Source organism: Trematomus bernacchii, unplaced genomic scaffold (assembly GCF_902827165.1).
Source record: "Trematomus bernacchii unplaced genomic scaffold, fTreBer1.1, whole genome shotgun sequence".
Classification (NCBI taxonomy): domain Eukaryota; kingdom Metazoa; phylum Chordata; class Actinopteri; order Perciformes; family Nototheniidae; genus Trematomus; species Trematomus bernacchii.
The window spans coordinates 944,517-964,359 of record NW_022987609.1 but is presented as its reverse complement, the minus strand read 5'-3'; the positions used below and the strand labels follow the sequence as shown (position 1 = coordinate 964,359).

The 19,843-nt window shown below is 40.0% G+C and overlaps 2 protein-coding genes across 3 annotated transcripts; one reads left to right on the top strand and one right to left on the bottom strand.

Moving 5' to 3' along the window:
- Positions 1 to 1,508: 1,508 nt before the first annotated feature.
- Positions 1,509 to 9,369, top strand: cd40 (CD40 molecule, TNF receptor superfamily member 5). 2 transcript variants are annotated; one of them, XM_034131735.1, is made up of 9 exons: positions 1,509 to 1,653; positions 2,407 to 2,491; positions 3,747 to 3,869; positions 3,972 to 4,118; positions 4,195 to 4,288; positions 5,182 to 5,240; positions 5,737 to 5,826; positions 6,906 to 6,931; positions 8,341 to 9,369. In XM_034131735.1, the coding sequence occupies exons 1-9, from the start codon at positions 1,600 to 1,602 to the stop codon at positions 8,635 to 8,637; spliced, it is 975 nt and encodes a 324-aa protein (XP_033987626.1). In that variant the 5' UTR covers positions 1,509 to 1,599; the 3' UTR covers positions 8,638 to 9,369. The 2 variants fall into 2 exon arrangements, with proteins under 2 accessions (XP_033987626.1, XP_033987625.1); XM_034131734.1 differs by having other exon boundaries at positions 1,514 to 1,653; positions 6,906 to 6,937.
- Positions 9,370 to 11,108: 1,739 nt separating this feature from the next.
- On the bottom strand, positions 11,109 to 12,608 carry irx7 (iroquois homeobox 7). The gene is made up of 2 exons (XM_034131904.1): positions 12,409 to 12,608; positions 11,109 to 12,108 (listed from the first exon to the last, which is right to left on the bottom strand). The coding sequence occupies exons 1-2, from the start codon at positions 12,553 to 12,555 to the stop codon at positions 11,365 to 11,367; spliced, it is 891 nt and encodes a 296-aa protein (XP_033987795.1). The 5' UTR covers positions 12,556 to 12,608; the 3' UTR covers positions 11,109 to 11,364.
- Between the last annotated feature and the right edge of the window lie 7,235 nt (positions 12,609 to 19,843).

Sequence of the window (19,843 nt, the reverse complement as noted above, 5' to 3'; positions counted from 1 at the left end):
GCCCTATAGCCAAAGCCCGAGACACTGTTTAAAGCATAATAAAGACAATATATAGAGAGCATAATGTTTTTAATGCAATGCAGTCTCGCAACGTATGCTTCAGCAGAGAATGGCCCGCGGCGGGAAGCATTCGCTCGTGATCTCAAGTTGTCTACAACATACGTTTAGGGAGCTATATAGAAGCCTATGGACATCCCGGAAAGTTGAAAATGTACGCTAAGGGCCGCCCCCCTTGCTTTGGAAAAAGACCACAGGGGACCTTGACATAACGTCAACATACGCCGACCTGGGAGTGAGTATGTGTTGGTGGAACAGGCTAGCAGGTGTGCGTCATATGCGAGGCCCCGCCTTAAATGGAGCGCGATTTCACCCAAAGATTTAGAAATTGGTCCGTGCGCAAAGCATTGTGGGGATTTTATGACCGCGGAGGATACACATGTGCAGCCTCGACATTTCTCGCTACGAAGGACGCCGGCCTCGGTAGAATTCCAAGGAGCCTGGACATTGGAACAGTCCTTCGGTGGGACTCGATGACGTAGCATCCTTGAAATAGTGGCTCTGGAGAAGCCTTCCTTGACATTGAGAAACACCCAGGAGGAGGGAAAAATATCCGCACACAAATGACATAATGACCCAGGGTCATAACAACACACTGAGTATTCAGTCAGTGTGCATGTCTGAAAAGGAGAGAAGAGCACATTCACTCCAGTCAACCAGTTGTGGGAATCCCCCCTTCAGAGGGGAGTCTGGGGAATCCCTCAGTGTGCTGCAGTGTTCAGGCTCTACTGAGGAGCAGGTGTTGCCGAGAACTGTGAAAACAACACAACCCGTTCTCTGTCATAAAATTCTTAAGAGGCGATGTAAATTGGGAAGAGAAACTTGTGTTGCTGTGATAGAGGCCCAGTACAAGCGTATTGTCCTTTTCAAGACGTCATGGTTACAGCTGCTATAATGTGATTTAGTAAACTGACCTCAGGACTATTCATTTATTGTACTTTACTTTAGTATACCCATTTTTTTCGGATTTCTCTAGTTACTTGTACTGTACATAGTGTTTTATTTCTGCATTACACTTATTTGCAGCTATACAGTTACTGATTTCTTTGTATTTGAATATTATTTTACTAACAAAACATACATTTAGTTTTTTTTAAACAACATCAGTGAAATAATCCAATAATATAATACATAGTATATCTTACTTCTTCGCATAAGTAGCCGTTACTTTAACTTATAATAAACAACTTCAAATACAGTTTCCTTATATTTCACCAATTCTAAAATACACAAATATAATTTAAGTTGACTATTTGCCCACTCCGGTGTTTTACTTTAGTATGCAAATCAGAAATACTGTATGTGAGTACTTTTTCCAACACTGATATTTTTTTATTAAAGTTTAAAATACTTCTCTGGAAAATCACTACTCTGGATTCGCTGTGGATGCCTCTGCATTTACAGGAAATGGTCATCTAGGATAAAAAAAGAAATTCACGGAGGAAATCCCCTCTCTCAGCTCCACCCTCACAAACGGTCTAACCGTTTATAGTTAGGAGGGGAGGACAGAGCAGACACACTGTGACCGTGGAGAGAGACAACATGCTGGGAACTAAGATGCATCTACTGCTGCCGATACTGCTTCTGGGTTTCATTGTGAGTAAGATTAATGATATAGTTTATTATAAATATGAAAGATTTTGACGAGAGCTAACTGAATGTAGCTGCGGTTACACTGTATCGCCCAGTCATGTGATTGAAAGCTGTACTGTAGGCGAAATGTAGTTAGTCATAAGACTCGTCATAACTATCGTTTACTCAGAAGCACACTATAATATGATATTATGCCCTAATTGTTCATATTATTTCAATGTTTCACCATTTAGATACTGTTTAGACAGAATGGCGCACATCTTGTAAAATGTACTTTCACTTTCGTTTTCGTCGCTGCATTGGGCAGACGAGGTTTTGTTTGAGAAACACGTCTTTTTCTGAATCTTAATATGCAATTTTCTTTAATATTGATAGCAAAAACATGTTCATACATGAACAAAAGGGCATATGGCTGTCAGTGTCGGGGATACCAGCTTCTTGAATGCTTGGGACTTTCCACCCTTAACAGTATGGAGGAAGTTAACGTACAGTCAATGAAACCACACACTACAGAGGATACAAAGCATTAATAAACCTCTGAGTTATTGTATTTTACTTAATTCTATTTGTATTTGAGTTTCACATTACCATAATTCCTATGGATTGTTTATGTTGTTATGTTTTTACCCTGTTATTCGTGTTTGTTGATCTGTACAAACTGTAAAGCCCCCTGACAAACATGTGTTTTTTGTAATATTGGGCTTTATAAATAAATGTGATTTTATTTGTTTGAATCCCACCCATTTTGTTTTGCAGGTTATGAACTCTGCTCAGCAACAATGTGACCCACTGACCCAGTATGCGAATGAGATTGGTGATTGCTGCAAAATGTGTGGTCCAGGTATTGAAATCTTTATTATTCTTAATACTGTATTCATCCTCTACAGGGCAGTTAAAGCAAAGCAGGCGTACACAAACACGACATGTACATAACAAATGTCTACAAATTCAAATACGATAAAGTGTTGAAACAACATAGACAAACAAGTTTCCGCTGCTGACTTCCTCACGTGTTAATAAATAATCTAGGACGTGTTATTTCTATATTTGCAGTCACGTAGACACTCACTCACTCACGCAAAATTAACAATTGTGAGTCACTTGTATCTCAGTGTAAATGTTAAAAAACGTCCTCCAATGACTAAATGGGTTAAATGGACATTACATGTAACTAGGCTAGAAAAAAAGAAGTGAAAAAGTAGCACATGGTACGATAAAGGAGGCTGAGGTTATTTCTGCCATAAAGTTCACTGAAGCTTTTGGCACTTCCGCATTAGATTCACTTCTCTGCCCCAGAGATAGCAGCTTGTTCAAAACTGATACAAAAATAACGTTTATTTTTGCTTTCACTTAGCTTCCTTCTTATCCTCCTTGGGTGCTTTTTCTTTCACTATCCCCTCAGAAATGTTAAAGGAGAAGTTCAACTCTCTTCTTCAGTCTTCTCTACCCCTCTCTCTTTCTTTTTCTCTCTCATCTCAACCATTGTTCCCAAGTGGTTGCTGGGTTGGCTCAAGAGATCATTTCTGTATTTATTTAGTGCTATATAAATAACATTGTATGTCATTGCAAAGACTTGAGGAGAAGGTCGATACAATACTCATATCAGTAAAACTGAGAGCTGAGACAATAAGTTGACTATATTATTATTTTATTTTTTAAATGCAGGAATGGTAAAAACAAAAAAATACATTATCTGGCTCCAGCATCTCAAATGAGATGATGTGCTTATTTTCACGTGTTTAAATCATTGGGGAAATTGTGTATATATCTGGGTTTCAAACTTTTGATAAAACAATAACTTTAAGATTGGTCTTTAGGAAGTTGTAAAGGGGATTTTGTCATTAGGTTTTATCAGTTCCTTGACAAAATTGTCATGGGTTGCATTTAATAGACAGTAATAGGGGTGGATTCGCACTTTCATCTTATTCTCAGCAAACAAGCTGTAACACCTGTTACAGTATAACTAGAGCTTATTTCCTCCCACATAACTTTTCCTTTGAGCCACAGTTCCACATTAACCACATGCACTTGAGACACGTACTATAATACTGCATAGTTCTGCATGTTTCACTAAGAAGCGCCAATCTGTGTTTCAGGGTACAGAATGTCTTCCCCCAGCCCATGTCAGGATCCTCGATGTGAAGAATGTCGGGAAAATGAATATCAGGATAAATACACAAAGAATACCGCTTGTCGCCGTCAGCCCTATTGTGACCCAAGTAAGACCCTGTCAGAAATATTCAAAAAACAGTGACTATACATACTGATATACTTTAGTTTGATGGAGCACAATTTATAACGTGTCTTCATTTCTCTTTCAGATATAAACTTCCAGGTTATTGACCATGAGAGCAAGAAGGAGCGCACCACCTGCCTGTGTCAGGAGGGGTTTCACTGCTCCAGTGCTGAGTGCATCACCTGTGTGCCTCACACCACCTGTACACCTGGAGATGGGGCTCTATCCAGAGGTATGATGCACCATATTCATTTATATTGAATATATATATATCGTTTTGTACTAAATCCGTCACTTTCTGCTTTCAGGCGACCATACGCAGGACACAGTTTGTCAGAAATGCCCAGAAGGCACATTTTCCAATGACAGCTCTTGGGATGGTCCCTGTAAGCAATGGACAGAGTAAGTAAATTAACTCCAATTCCACTTTAAAAAATCTCCCAGCTTACACCTCCACTTGCTCATTCATATTTGGCTTTGTGTGTTAAGACATGCCTTTTGTTTCTTCAAGCTGATTCAGAGATAAGCATTAACAAGGAAGTTATTTTTCCTCTCTGCAGTTTTGTCTGGTTATTGGCTTCTTCAAATTAATATTTAATCTGAATATAGTTAGTTCACTATTATAGGAAATATTGGAAAGTACACTTGTTAATGAAACAAGTTATATCTCTCTAAATATGTCTGTTAAATGTGAATCTACAGAAAGTAGCAGGCCATAAAATAGACCAGGATGTAAATCTGTGTCATTATTGTTTCAACAAATGACATATAATAATATAGTAAGTAGTTTGTTTAAAAAAGGGGGATAAGTGGATTTTATTACTTTCAGAGAGAAACAGGATAGCTGTTTCCCCATATTTCCATCAGTTTTAATGCTAAGCTAACCAGCAGCTAGCCATACATTTACAGGCCATAATATGAGAGTGGCTTTTCTCTCTGTAACTCTTTGTAAGAACACACATTTCTCAAAATATCCTGCAAGTAGACACTCAATTTTGTTTACATACTACATTTGAACATTTCTGAGAAGATATCGTGGTTTTGTGGGGGATTTCCGTGATGAAGAATATTAAACACATTTGTAAACTGGGGTCATTATGTATTGAAATTTGCTGAAGATGCTGCTAGCACCTTTTATAAGTTGCTCTCACGATAGGAGTTCCCAATTCACTAAAGCTTTCAGTATGCTTGTGAAATATAGAAGTGAAAAAAGGGTACATTTGGACTAAATATCACACTTTCAGTCACAATGAGAAACCAGGAATGATCCTTTAACATTGTGACCTTCTTCACAGATGTGAGAGTGAAGACCATATTCAACAAAGCGGAACAGGCGTAACTGACAACATCTGTGGTGAGTTTTTGAGTAGGCTGATTAATTGTTAGGTTTCTCACCTTGAGCTCTCTTACCATCTGCAGCTGTGTGGTTAGCGGTGACTCGCTCAAAACGGCGCTATGTAGGCGACGAGATGTTAGATCTCATAAACCTGTGTTTGTCTGTGGTTTTATGTGTGGGATTTCACCTACACCATGGTTACACTACTTTGGTGTGAAGACGCCACTGTCATTTCATTGTTATAGAATTTAAAAAGTATGTATTGACTTCCTGAACATCTTCACAACTGCATGTGGGCTTCTTCTGATGAAATGCAAATATGTGATATACATGAAGGTAACCCATTTCCTGTTGTGGAGGAGATGTATTGACTGTATAAAAGACTATTTGTCTTCATAAATGCCCATATTTTTCTCAAATATCGAATTATCCAGTATTATATGCAATGATAAATTGTGAATTGTGTGTGAAAGGCCTGATATCTGGTTAATGGTTCTCTTGTTTTGTATTGCAGAGGCAAATCGGAAGCATCCCATTGTGATCGGTGTTGTTGTTGCTTTCGTGCTTCTTGCTGCACTTGGAGTTGCACTTTATATTTATAAAGGTACGTAAGGCACTTAGGCCTAGGCTCCACGGGAACGAAAACGGGTTGAATCCACATATTTCTCATGCGTATAGCCCTTTAAGCTAGACGACGCTGTAACGGAAACTTAGAAACAGACCCTGCAAACAACAACGGGTCCAAAGGTGGATAGATCTGGGAACGGAGCGCTCTGGGGGGTCCAACGGGGCCGTGTGGTCGCCTATACGGTCATCCGTTTCTGATAATGACGACGCAATAGCCCCGCCTCTCCCCGCCTCTGCTGCTCACCCCCGCAAAAGTACACTGCACACTGAATTCAGATTATTTATCTTTATCTCGATATGGACATAAACGCGAGTGAAGTCTAATCTGACAGGACGGAGACACGCAGCTCCTGCCGCTGTGATGCAGCGGGAGCAAAACACACACTTCAAGTCAGATCATCACCCTTAGCTATTTTAATTACCTCTCAAACTACCTAAACTAGTTATAAATATGTTTATTTTTACTGTCGGGTCACTCATTACAGGATCAGCTGCTGCATGAGACAGACACTGACGCTGTCAGAAGAGAGGAAAAAGAGAGGCTCCGTATATTTTATTATTATATATAGTTGTTATTCATTTGTTTTAAAGCTCAATAAATAACAAAGAAGACCTTTGACCGGCACTTTTATAATTTTGTCCGGAAGATTTAAACTTAAACACACGTTGACCGGCGAAAGACTCTGCCCGGATCCCTCGGCCCCCACCGCGGAGAATAAACAGAAGGGCAGCCATGACAACCATTCTTCTTCGCTGCTTTTGTGGAGGAAGTCGCTGCTTTTGTGGAGGAAGTTACAGCGCCACGTACAGGTTCGGCATATGTACTGCAGATTTTCCAGCGGTTGGATGTAAACGGAGCCGTCTCGTGGAGCTTGACACAATCCGGTGTATATTGCGTGTGGGCGGAAGGTTTTATGCGTTTGCGTTTGCGTTACTCCGATGCGTTTTGCCGTATGCGTTCCCGTGGAGCCGGGGCCTGAATGTTCTGTTGTTTAAGGAGTTCTCTGTAAGGCACTGAAGGTGCTCAAATCTCTCGTTTTGTCTCCCTTCTGTTAGGTCAACGAGGTGATGCAAGAGGAAAGGTAAAGGTAAATGTGAATTCTATCTTGCTAGTTACCGAAGAAACCAGAAATATTCTTATTGCACTCTCAAAAAGACAATTGACTGTTCAGTGTTGTCATTGTTCCCCAACATGTGTCTTGTTTTTGTATATCATGTCACTTCCACACTTTATTGTCTTTTGATTAGCTCCATTTAGGAGAAAGTTTGGCATCTTACAGTTTGCCTTCTTGAAGATGGTTGAATTGGAAGCTTAATACCACTTTAATATCTGTATGCTAAATATGAAGCTCCTCGTTGTGTTAGCTTAACAATAGTTTAGTTTAGCTTTGTTATGGTTATTATAACATCTTGGACAACAGTTGAAAATTAGCCTGCTGGCTAACACTGGCACATTTACAGCAATGTTGATCAATGTGCACTGTCCTTTAAATAAATAAACAAACAAACAAAAATACATAAAACACGGTGAACATGAACCTCACTTATTAACAATTTGTTTAATCTGAAAAAAGAAAATGCAAGTTGGGCTCTTTTTAACTTTAGACAGAGCCAGGCTATCTGTTTTACATCTTTATATTGAGCTAAGATGATTTACTACAGGGTGTCCGCGGGGTCTTAAAAAGTATTAAAAGTTGATAAATCAATTTAGCGAAAATGAAGGCTATTAAAAAGTATTAAACTGCATTTTCCAAGGTATTACATTTTGTAGCTTGTTTTCAATAAGTATATCAATTGTCCAAAGAGGTTGTATTCTACAGTCTGCCTGAATGTAATCATTGCGTAGGTGTGTAGTGTGATTCTGTGTAGTTTATTTATGGCATCCCGTTGGATTTGACGTCATCTGAACAGGACATCGCACGCTCACTGCTTGATAGCGCGCGAAGGTCCGTTTACGCCGGTTGTTAAACAACATCGTTATGGGGAAATGCAAGTTTGCGTCCAAATGGTTGGAAGATAAGGAGGAAGGACAATCAATACTGTATATAGTAAATGTGAGGTAAAGTGGGTCGCCAATGTAACCGGTTAGAACTCAAAGTAGCTATGAGGTCTTAAAATGTATGGAAAGGGTCTTAAAAGGTATTACATTTGACTTCAGGATTCCTGCATATACCCTGTACCAGCTTCATATTTTGCATACAGACATGAGTGGTATTATTCTTCTAATACAGCTCTCAAAAAGAAAGCTAATCAGTCCAAAGTAGTCAAACTATTATTTTAATTTAGGGTACACCGGGTACTGCAGAACAGATCTAGCTGGAAATGTACAGCTATTTTTTAATCAATTAACCTGAAAAAGTAAAACAGGTTTTCTATTCTTTTGAAATTGGAGTAATCTGATTATTAGGGATGATGTATACACACTGAGATATACAAACTGTTGATTGTTGATGTGTAATATCCTTAATTAAACAACATTTTACTCTTGTAGGGCTGTTTTCAATCGTGTTGGGGAGAAAAGAGGGAGCTGCTGAGCGAGACCAAAGTTGACATGACACAGCCGACTGCAGACGAAGAGCTGCTGTCCCACCCGGAGGAGGAGGGCGCTGGAGTACCCGAGGAAAACGAGGATCAACCGAGCGACGAGAATTTATCAGATGTCCTTTTCTCTGATAATGGAAACTTTGTGACTCAAGACATTGGGGTCTCGTCCAAACTCTCCCGACAGGAATCACAACCACACACATTGACAGGCGATCCGCCGCTCCTGAACTCAGATAATAGTTGATTATTTGAAGTTAGGATTGTTGAGCATTGTTGCCCCATTTGTACATAATTGAGGTGGGGGGCGTGTGGCGCAGTGGATAGAGCCTTGGTATGGGGATCAAATGGTCACAGGCTCAAACCCCACTGCAGTCAGCATGTCGTTGTGTCCCTGGGCAAGACACTTCACCCCAAATTGAGTATGTAAGTCGCTTTGGATAAAAGCGTCTAACATGTAATAATAATTCTATCCTCTTCTTAATATGTATATAGTTGCCTTTAGTGTTAGAAATAACTTGTAATGTGTTGAAATGATTACATTTTAGTGTCTAAATACTGTGTGGCACACTACAGTATTTTAATTAACAAAGTAGCCATTTTTTTAAGTTTTGTAGTCATTTCTCTGTGTTTATATTGTGATGTCATCCGCTTATTTGTAAATTCACAATTTTACATCTTTGTTTTGCTCAACTCATTATGGTAATAATTGTGCATTGAATCGGCAGCTTCATTTAAGCTTTTTACTTGCATTAAAAATGTGTAAAATGTTTGACACAATCAGAGTTTTACTTTTTGTACAGGTAAGTGTGTCTGGTCTGTCTTATGAATGGGGTCTTAAAAAAAATCCCACAATGCCTTGTGGTGATATAGCCTGTAGCCTATTCTATGTGCGACACCTTGAGCCCAATCCTTTTTGCCTAAATGTGTGTGAAGTTCGAAATAATGCTACATTAAAAGTACGCCGAATCATTTGCAAGCTGTTGTTGTAAGCACCGAATTCATTTATTTACGGTCAACTATTACCGGATTCCTTTGATACAGTATTCAACTTTAAAATGTACAGATTTTCGAGCAGGTTTTTTAGTTGTTTTCAGCGTCCATTATTTCTAACCGGATTTTGTGATGTTTATTCGTGATGGACTTGGGGAAAATGACATCCTCGGAAACTGTAAGTCACGCTGAAACTTAACATTTGTTTGTCCTCGTTTGACTTAATTATAACACTTTGGAAATATAGTTTACAAAGGCCTAGTGCGGTTGAATAAATGCTGCTGTAGTTACATCTGATGTCCTCAGGGTGGTGCTACAGCTTCACTTGATTAAAGTTGATCTCAAAGTGTGTTATTACCTTTATGACTTACCCCACTGCTCAACAGAGGTGGGAGAAGTACTCAGATCTGGTACGTAAGTAAAAGTAGGAGTGTAGGAATATTAAAGGTCTGCAGTAAAAAGGTTACTCAAGTAAAGTAGGAATGTATTGGCATCAAAATAAACCTAAAGTACTCAAAGTTAAAGTACTGATTATGCAAGTGGCCCATTTCCCAATAATATATTATATGTTTTGATAATAATTATTGATCATTAAAGTGTTATCAAAGCTGGTAAAGGTGCAGCTAGTTTTAAGGACTTTGTATACTGCAGGGTAGTTTGTGAATTTACTCCAGGTGGAACTAAAGTCTGATTATATTTCACATCATTAATCCAAATCTGCAAAGTAATTTAAGGTATTACATAAATGTAGTGGAGGAAAAGTACACGATGTTACCTCTGAATTGTAGTGGAGTAGAAGTACACAGTAGCATAACATGGACATACTCAAGTACTGTACAAGTACCTCAAAATGTTACTTAAGTACAGTACTATGTAAATGTACTTAGTTACTTTAAACCACTGCTCCTCAATGATATTTTAACTGAAGATGTAAATATAACGAGTAGAAAAGGGGTCATTAAACAGGCTAAAACTGTTAATATCACATATAAAGGGAAACGTTTCATCATTAGGCCTAACTCTTAACATGTTGAGCTTTCATTACATGATATTATATTATTCATCTGTTTCCTGGGAGAGAAGAGGCTCAAATGAGAGCTAATCTGTCCTCTGTGTGTTCCTGTTTGTAGGGATTTGCATGGAGAGGTGCAGCAGCGCTCCCAGGGGCTTTCTCATTATCCCCGGATTATTGGAGGTACAGCCCTTTGAATTTACATGAAACCCTGTGCGATTGATAGTGAAGAAGAATGCCTCTGCCAAAACTTTACAAAGACTTTAAAAGACCTGTGAACCTGCTGCTGCTGCTGCCTAATCTAAAATCAATTGTAGAATAACTGTGAATAAAATGGCTGAAATAAATACATCAAGTAGGGTAACACGATAATTTAAATAAAATGTGAGGTCTGAAAATGTGAGGTTCAAAGTGTAATGGCAGGGACTTAACCCTATTTGAGAAGATTAAAATACTTTGGTTTGATGTGCATATTAAGGCAAAAACTATTTCCGATTTACATAAATAATCCCAATCATTGTTATTTTAATTTTACATGCGAATTTAAATTGATCTTAAAGAAAATGCTACCTTCTGTGCGAAACCATTAACACAAATTACATGTAAAAAAATGTAGTTTCATATTTGATCATCACTGTTTATGTAAAAGAAGGAATGAAAGCTGCAAGGGAATTTTTCAATCATTGCAAAATCACCGGAAACACACGTCAGAATTTCACTAGAAGCTGAATTTTATTTAAGCAAAAATATTTCTTCATGAATAGACAAAGGACATTTAATTTACATGTTTGTTGTGGAAAAATACATCTACATTTATTTACAATAACATGTGTAATCTTTGGTCTCAGAGCAGATTTATTTCATTTCACTGCAAACTTCAGGAATAAGCGACCAAATCCCTGAGGTTTGAAAGTTTAAAGTGCAAAAGGAGGTGGAAAAATGTCTCTTAATGTGTGTCTAAATACTTTCTTAGACAACTTCATGAGTGTTGTAGCATGACGGAACAAACAGCCCGTTTCTTGAAGCCCACTCTGCCCACAGTTTTCCTGCCGGGTTGTAAAAACTGTCCAGGGGTTTCTTCACAGTCTCCGAGGTGGCGGTCTCAGCTAAAGACCAGATTTTGGGTTTCTGGCTGATTTCTTTACTCTCCAAAGCGGATATCGTGTGATCAGAGTCACTTTTCTCAACTTTCTTGACAAGTGCAAGTTCTCTCCTGTCTTCCTGCTCGCTGCTTGGCTCCAGACGCGCGTCCACAGAGGCCGGGCTCTCCAACTGCTTCTCCTCGGTGTCTGCAGGGTCGATCTGAGCCTCTTCCTCCTCCAGGTTCTGCATTGAACTATCCGCATCGTCGCTCTCTCCCTCCAGCTCATCATCCTCCTCCTCCTCGTCTGATTTCCCCTTATTACACGCCCAGCTCACCCGGTTCTCCTTCTTCAGGCGTCGCCGTGCGTTAGCGAACCAGGTGGAGACCTGCGTGAGGCTCATCTTGGTGATGATGGCGAGCATGATCTTCTCGCCTTTAGTGGGGTACGGGTTTTTCAAGTGCTCGTTCAGCCAGGCCTTCAGCGCCCCGGTGCTCTCTCTTGTTGCCACTTTGGCGACTCGACCGGGATCCTCGGCTGCTCCGGGGCGGTACGGAGAGTAGAAAGCCCCCCCACGAGCCAGGAGAGCGGGGTGGTATGGAGAAGCGGCCTTCAAGTCGAACCCGTTGTTCTGGAAAACAGAGAGAATGAACGTAAGGACGAGGAAAGGAGTCTTGATGCGTAATTACGCACGGATGTGGCGTCTATTGACTTTAATGAGTGACGTTTGACACCATAATATAGGGAATGCATGATCATGCGTTGAGAAAAAAAGTGTTTAAGTTCTAAAATTTCACAACAATAGAATCTTGAAGAAGCTTTTTCGGAAAAATGCTGGTTCAGCTTCTCCACATCAGATTTTACGCACGTTTTTGTTAAAACTAAGTTGTTATGACTACTTTATATATTTTTGAATGCTTTCTCAACTCACCATGTGTGTGATGTGCCTGTGGTGCGGGTAGGGGATGAAGTTGTATCCCGGTAGTCCTGAGTAAGTTAGAGGAATCCCAGCTGCCATGGCGGCCAGGTGCTGAGCCTGCTGCTGCTGCAGACCCAGGATCTGATATCCAGTCGGCATGCTGATGTTCCTCTCCAAGAAAAAGCTGCCAATTCCACTTTGCGATGCGGGCATCTTTCCTGCGTCCCTGCTATTTGAGTTTGAGTGGCAACTAGCCTCCTGGATCTATTTATATCAAGCCAGCTGCCAGCGTGTGTTTGCAGGGGGGAGGACGGGGGGAGGGAAGGGGGGAGGTCCCACTGGTAGTGACTGACAGCTCCGTTCAAAAGACCCACAGCTTTCACTGGCAACAAATCCCATCAAAGAAGCCCTCCGCTGTTCCTTTTAGCGTTTTCGCGGAGAGGCTAAACATGTGCTACTTATCGCACCACAGAGACTTTTTTAGAAGAAGTTTCAATTCAAATGCAAGCTTTACTAAGGAATAAAGAAGGGAAATTAACAACTAACTTCACGTAAAAACATCTTAAACATCTTATAGTTTTTTTTATAGAAAAGGTTTCACAGCCCACCGATAGTTAAAAGTTTAAATACTAAGCCAATCTTATGGGGACATGATGTTTTCCTATATTAAAATCCTTTTTATTCTGTTAATTACATTTGTATTTAGTTGTCGCAACACACCACTCACACCAGTTTGATGTCGTTTAAATGACAAATGTAACACTTTGGCATGTCTAGCACCAATTTGCAGAGCTAAGAAAATCACCTGAACTCAGTTAACAACATCCCGCCAGTCTGCTGCCTCTCACACTTCATCACCTACAGATCTGTAGTTATTGTGAATCAAATTAACCATCGCAATAACTATGAAGTATACGCGAATAAACACAAAAAAACAACCTTTTACGCACATTTGCGTAAAAGTGTCGCCAAACAAGTTTGTGGCAGTCTCCACAACTTCTCGAAGTTATTCCACTGAATAGTTAACACGATTAATGTAACCGTAACATCTACCATCAAGCCTGCAGCTATACCTTTTTATTTGTAAATGTCATTGAGTGAACCATAACAAGCTGCCCTTTACATGTCGGATGGTTTTGTTTTGAGTGCAGCGCAACGTTTCAATGGTCCTAATTAAAGCAGGTTAAGTGAAACAGGTGTTGACTAATGTATATGATAATTGTGAGATAACAGATGCTGATAGTGTGTGTGTGTGTGTGTGTGTGTGTGTGTGTGTGTGTGTGTGTGTGTGTGTGTGTGTGTGTGTGTGTGTGTGTGTGTGTGTGTGTGTGTGTGTGTGTGTGTGTGTGTGTGTGTGTGTGTCAGAGAGATAAGAGGAGAAGATTACACTTCTTATTCCCCCCCCTCCCCTTCAAAGAGCCTATAAGCTCAGTGTTTGGGTTCAAGGGACTCACCTCTCTTATCTTGCATAATTGTGATTATTATATTAACAGTTTCAGGAGGTGTAGAGCTGGGGGGGCTTTTAAGTGACAACAGAGAAGCATCTAAACATGCAGTAGTGATACCTAAACATACTTTACACATATTCCATTTGAAATCTTTGTGTTTTAAATACTTATGTTGCAGTTTAGCTTGTACCTTCTATGGAAGTCCCCAATCATATTCTTTAAATGCAGTGGGCTGTAACTCTCCATATGGCTGTTCTTATTTACTATAACTACTTTCGATTAGCCTCAATAAGTTGCTTTATTTCTATTATATTTGATCATTTTGAAAGCTAAACAGAATCATTACACATGCTTTTCATAACTCGTCTCGCATAACTTGCTACTCATTTTAAGAAATGTATCGGCCCTCAGTGTCAACCGTAACACATGCTTTGAGCACCAGGAAAGCGCTATATAAATGACATGTATTATTATTTGTATTATTATGTATAAGTAAATTGCATTCTTACAAACTCAAAACTATTTATATTTTTAATATTTAGGCCTCACATTAGCCTTATATACACACAACACGTATCAATTATAAATCTGAGCATGTGCATGAGTCTGACTTTATATGTGTTACACCAGCATTTTTCACAATTACTTTAAATTGTAATGAAAAAATAAGCTTGCAGATATTTAAACAGGAGAACAGTCTCGATATCTGATGTATATTGGGGCTTTTTGCAGCAGGTATTATCTCTTTGAAGTGATTTGTTTATTTGAAATCTTAGCGGCCATCAATTAGAGCCATGTAACGTCACACAATGTGATTTCTACCGGTGTGAATTCTGTCATGTACTTAAATGCAACATCAGAGACATTCAGGTGACTCTGGAGGAGTCTGCAGACTAGCAATGATTAGGCGATCATTTCATTAGGCGATCAGCAGAAATACAATATGCAACTTTTAAAATGAAATCACAACATATATTTTTTTAAGTTGATAGTAAAACACATATAAACATTATAAGGTTCAAGCTTCTACAATGGCCAGATTTTTGAAATGCATTAAATTATGATAATAATAATAATAATAATAATAATAATAATAATAATAATAATAATAATAGTAGTAGTAGTAATATAAGAATAAATAATAGTTCAATTAATTAAATAATAATAATACAATAATAATATAAATCAAGTCAAATAAATATATGTATACAAATATCTGTAGACCAAACATTTAATCATAACAAATAAAAATAGGGACAGGATAATTAAAAATGAGAATAATAGCACCATCGGAGCAGTGCAGTTTTAAGTGAGAAGAGTATGTGAGTATTAATAATAAGTAAAAACAAATGACATAATTGTATATTAGTATAAAAACATATGGCAGTATTTGTTTTTTAAATTGAACATATACAAATATTGAAGTAGCTGGTAATGTTGGAACTGGAGCATCCTCAGATAAAAAAGTGGTGGAGGGAGAGGAGGAATTTATTTGGGTGGGGTCCAAAGAACCTAAAGCAAATTTGAACAAGAGCAACAATGGAGTGCAAAGAGAAGAAGGCTTATGGCATCAGGAGTAACATCTCACAACACAAACAGCTCAGGGCAGCGGCCTTTGTCCTTCTCGCAGGACTCCTTTTCAATCTCTTCCTCTTCGGGCCGCTCGGCCACAATGCAGGTGTTGGTCCTGCTCTGACAGGTCCAGTTTGGGCTGTTTGCCGTTAGGATGTCGCTCGTTTACAGGAGAAGGGACCAAATGGAAGACGATTGTCCTCGGTGCTCACAGAGATACGAGATAGCAGAGAGGATGAAGGTATCTCTCTCTGTGATAACGCCCGGGCCATTCCTCTGTATTGAAATAGTCCTGTGAACATTCCTTTATCTACAGATCCTCTGCATATTCCACATTTGAACTCACAACACAGACAGCTTAGGGAAGCAAGACCCTAGTTTTGAAAAATACAGAACGACGAAGCAACGGGCTAATGAACAGGTCGGGACAAAAGGCTTAGGTGTGACCTCAATTACAGGCTATCCCCTACCTGCAGGCGGACAAAGGGACTGAGCATGCTGCGAGGAGGCGAGGAGGCGAGGAGGAAGGTGTGAACGGGACAACAAAAGCCTGGAGGGAATCCACAGTCTTCGACACCTATCGCTTGTTAGTTGTTGTTTTTTTTACTGCAGCAGATACTGAAGGAGGAGAAAGTTGACAGGCTCATTGAAACTGAGCCAGAGGAGGGGGGAAGAGTTAAAGTTCATAATGAAATGAGCTGAGACGTATAAAGAGTACATGAGGGGTTCATGTAAAGGGCTTTATTGTCATGTTCACAATAGCTGGAGTGTAATTGTGGCCGTTCCAGGCTTCTCAAACAATGCAGCTTACACTGAATGTAAGACGTTAAATAAATAAAAATGGTGCAAGAAGTAAAAAAAGTGCAATAGTACACATATCATATGTCTGCACGATGCATGGAAATATATTTAAGAGATCATTCATGCCAGATTTGAGCTTTAAGCGTATTTCTATTTGCAGTCATTGGGAAGGTTAATGCATATCAATCAACAGACACAAATTAAACAATAAATAGTCCACTAACAATTATAAAAGGGATCATAGTACAGATATATCAAATATAAATACCAGCACAACTATTACAATTCATTACATTTTGGAATGGTGCAAGTCAAATGCAGAGTTAAGCATTCAAAATACAGTACAATTAATAAAAGCTAAATGTAAAATGAAGTACTCTACAGTGGAATACAAATAGAAATACTAATAAAATAGTGCCACAAATCAAAATCCCACAAAGATCATTTTAAGCTAACGTTGAAGCGGTGCATTAGCATAGTGAGGAGATGACCAGTAAATCCCAGCAGAAGTCCCTAATGAGATTTCCTGGGGCACAAATGGAGAGATGTATCAGAGTGTGAATGTTATCAAGCTCTCCCACCTCCTCACTATCTGACCCCCTCTCTCCCAGACCCCCTTCCCCTCTTGGCCCTTTGTCATTACTCTTATCAGGACCACTCTATCATTCTCTCAAAACGGTAGTGGCGCTCAAACCGCTTGCAAATGTAAGTATGTCTTTGTTTAGGGCCGGAGCGGGTCCCGCCCCCCCCAGCTCCCTCCTGGGCGCAGCTTGATTGACGGCCCTCCGCTGGGTGATTGACAGGTGGCGTTGGTGAGGGCCCTGATGGCCTGTGTGACAGCTGCTGGGTGTCTCCTTGTGTTGGGCCCCGCTGGGTGGGTGCGAGGCCCCCAGGATCCCTCAGTTCAGTTAGCTGGGGCCCGGTCTGACCCCCCCCCCCCTGGTGGGCTCGTTGTTGCAGATCAGCTTGTTAGCTCGCTGCACCCTGTCCTACACATCTGCTGTGTCACACATAGAGGGCGTCACACTGAGATACTCACTCGCTTTTTAAATCACTAACATCGTTATTTGCTCCTACTCATCTGCCTTCGGCCCCTCGTGTATTTGTTGTTTTGTTTGTCTGACTGTTGTTTTGTTTTTCTGTAAAGCGACCTTGGGCCCCCTGAAAGGCGCTATATCAATTGAAGTTATTAGTATTATTGCTGTGAGGGTCCCTGCACATAGAGGGCGTCACACTGAGATACTTACTCGCTTTCTAAATCACTAACATCGTTATCGTGCCACTTCCCTTCCTACACATCTGCCTTCGGCCCCTAGTTTATTTGTTGTTTTGTCTGACTGTTTGTCTGACTGTTTGTCTGACTGTTTGTCTGACTGTTTTTCTGTAAAGCGACCTTGGGCCCCCTGAAAGGCGCTATATAAATGTAAGTTGAACTCACTCCCACAGCCCATCAGAGACTGACCTCACCACCTTCAAACAGCGTACACAAACTCACCTCTTCAAACGGGCTCTTAATGTGTGAGTGTTGTTTTATTGCTCGATTTCAATGTGACTTTTACTATATTTAATTGTTGTCCTTTTTTTACCACCTCTGTAAAGCGGCTTTGAGCACCTGTAAAAGCGCTTACAAAATACATTTATTATTATTATTATTATTGCTGTGAGGGTCCCTGCACACAGAGGGCGTCACACTGAGACACTCGCTCTCTTTCTAAATCACTAACATCGTTATCGTGCCACTTCCCCTTTCTCCTCTGAGATCGCAGGCTGTTTAAAAAAAGGCAGGTATGACATGTTTCCCCGTGTTACAAAGTGAGATGAAAAGTTCTTATAGTACTCATAGGTAATAGTTTAGTTTGGCAATAATCATCTCCTCTTTTTAAGATGAATGTTTTTTCCGCATGGGCCTTGTTTGTTCAAGACATATGAACTAACTTCTCCACCATTAGCACTTTGTTATGAGTCTGCAGTTGTAGTATTGAGACAATTAATGTATATTTCATAGCACACTATAGCATGTAGTTTTATGAAGCTCAGAAAAACAATTATAACAAACATATTTTTGTATTACTTTCAAATGTATTTAGCTTATACCCAAAGTGCAATAAACTGTAACGCTACAAAGAACAACAAGAAACATGCAGGTACCATTTAAGTGCATTAGTTTCAATGAGCGAGAGCCCTTCAAGAACGATTATTTATTTATTTTCTTTTACATTCATTTATTTAACGGCCAAGGTGCAAGTGAAACAGGAGGGTTTAGTCTGTGACGGAGGGTGTGAAGACTTTTACATTATTACAACTTAGTTTAGTTATATTGTCATTTCTATCTGTTTTAACACCTTGAGCTTTTGGATGCGCACAGGACGAGTTGTCGTTGTCGTCAAATGCATTATAAACACTTTTATCAGAACACAACTTAATTTTAGTTTGTTTTTATAAGTGTATATGCTGGTTAGGAAGTCAGAAATGGGAGAACTTAAAGTAATGTGTTGCCTTTTTATCCGATTTCTTATAGTTTGAAGCTCAGTTGAGAGTTTCCCTTGCCTTTACAGTACATCAACTCTCTAGAACCGTTAGCCTATGAACACGGTTTAATTTCCATCAAATGGATTTATGAGTCGTATCGTTATTTGAATTTGACGCAGAATCTGCATACAGTTGAACAAACTGAAGTTCATGCATCCATTATTTGGCCTCTAAAGCCTCACAGAGAGCAGCTAATGAGGTTATTGGGCATCTGTGACGTGACATCTACATTTTGGCCTATTTGTGAAACAATGGTAACAAGGAAGCCCGGGACATTGGGCTCTGTGTTTTCCAACTCAAAATAACAAAGGCGAGCAGCCGCTGGTGGGAGGCTGTGCTCTCATGGAAATGAGCAACTGAACCAACAATGTAGCGCCTAATCTCTTCAGAGAGAGGAATCAGTTACACAGCAGTATGCACCCCTCAATGCTTTTCATTAGAGTCAGCGTGCTATTGAAGCAGTCACTCCACCCCCCTGACTCGCACACACACACACACACACACACACACACACACACACACACACACAGCCCTCGTGTGTAGCCACAGGCCCTACTCATACATGCACCAGATACAAGGTAGCCCCCCAACAACAGAAGGGTTGGAATAAGTGGGGCAGAGGGTGGTATGGGGGTGCGAGGCCTCAAAGCATGGGATTAGAGTTAATGTGCCCTCCCTGGGTTATAATCTCTTCAGAGGGGGACTTTGTTTGAGGGGCTTGAGGGCAGTAAGATAAGTATCTATTACAGAAACTCCCCTCTTATCCCCCAAACATCCTCGCTTCAAAAATGAAGCACAAAAACACTTGCCTCTGTTCCCCTCTGTGTCGTCTGATATCCAAGACCCAGAAGCAAGTGCTGCCCTTTTCAGCTAATCAGGAATTAAGGTCTAAAGCCGTATGGAGAGTTAGAGGCAGCCATATTTACTCCATCTGTAGCCCGCAAAGTCAGGTAGGTAAAGTAAGATCAAAGGCAGCTTAAGAAGCCGGGGTTATTGTGTCGAGAGAAAGAAGAAAAAAGCTTTATCACAAGTTGTTCTTCTTCTCTGCTTCGTATAAGGAGAGAAGAAGAAGCCCAGTCACTCAGTATTATGGAGAG

Excerpts from the sequence above, each read along its gene's own strand:
- cd40 (XM_034131734.1), top strand. The coding sequence starts at position 1,600 with ATGCTGGGAACTAAGATGCATCTACTGCTGCCGATACTGCTTCTGGGT. Across the intron at positions 4,289-5,181 it reads CCCTGTAAGCAATGGACAGA|ATGTGAGAGTGAAGACCATA; the intron begins GTAAGTAAATTA and ends CCTTCTTCACAG. Across the intron at positions 6,938-8,340 it reads ATGCAAGAGGAAAGGTAAAG|GGCTGTTTTCAATCGTGTTG; the intron begins GTAAATGTGAAT and ends TTACTCTTGTAG.
- irx7 (XM_034131904.1), bottom strand. The coding sequence starts at position 12,555 with ATGCCGACTGGATATCAGATCCTGGGTCTGCAGCAGCAGCAGGCTCAG. Across the intron at positions 12,109-12,408 it reads ACAGGCACATCACACACATG|AACAACGGGTTCGACTTGAA; the intron begins GTGAGTTGAGAA and ends TCTGTTTTCCAG.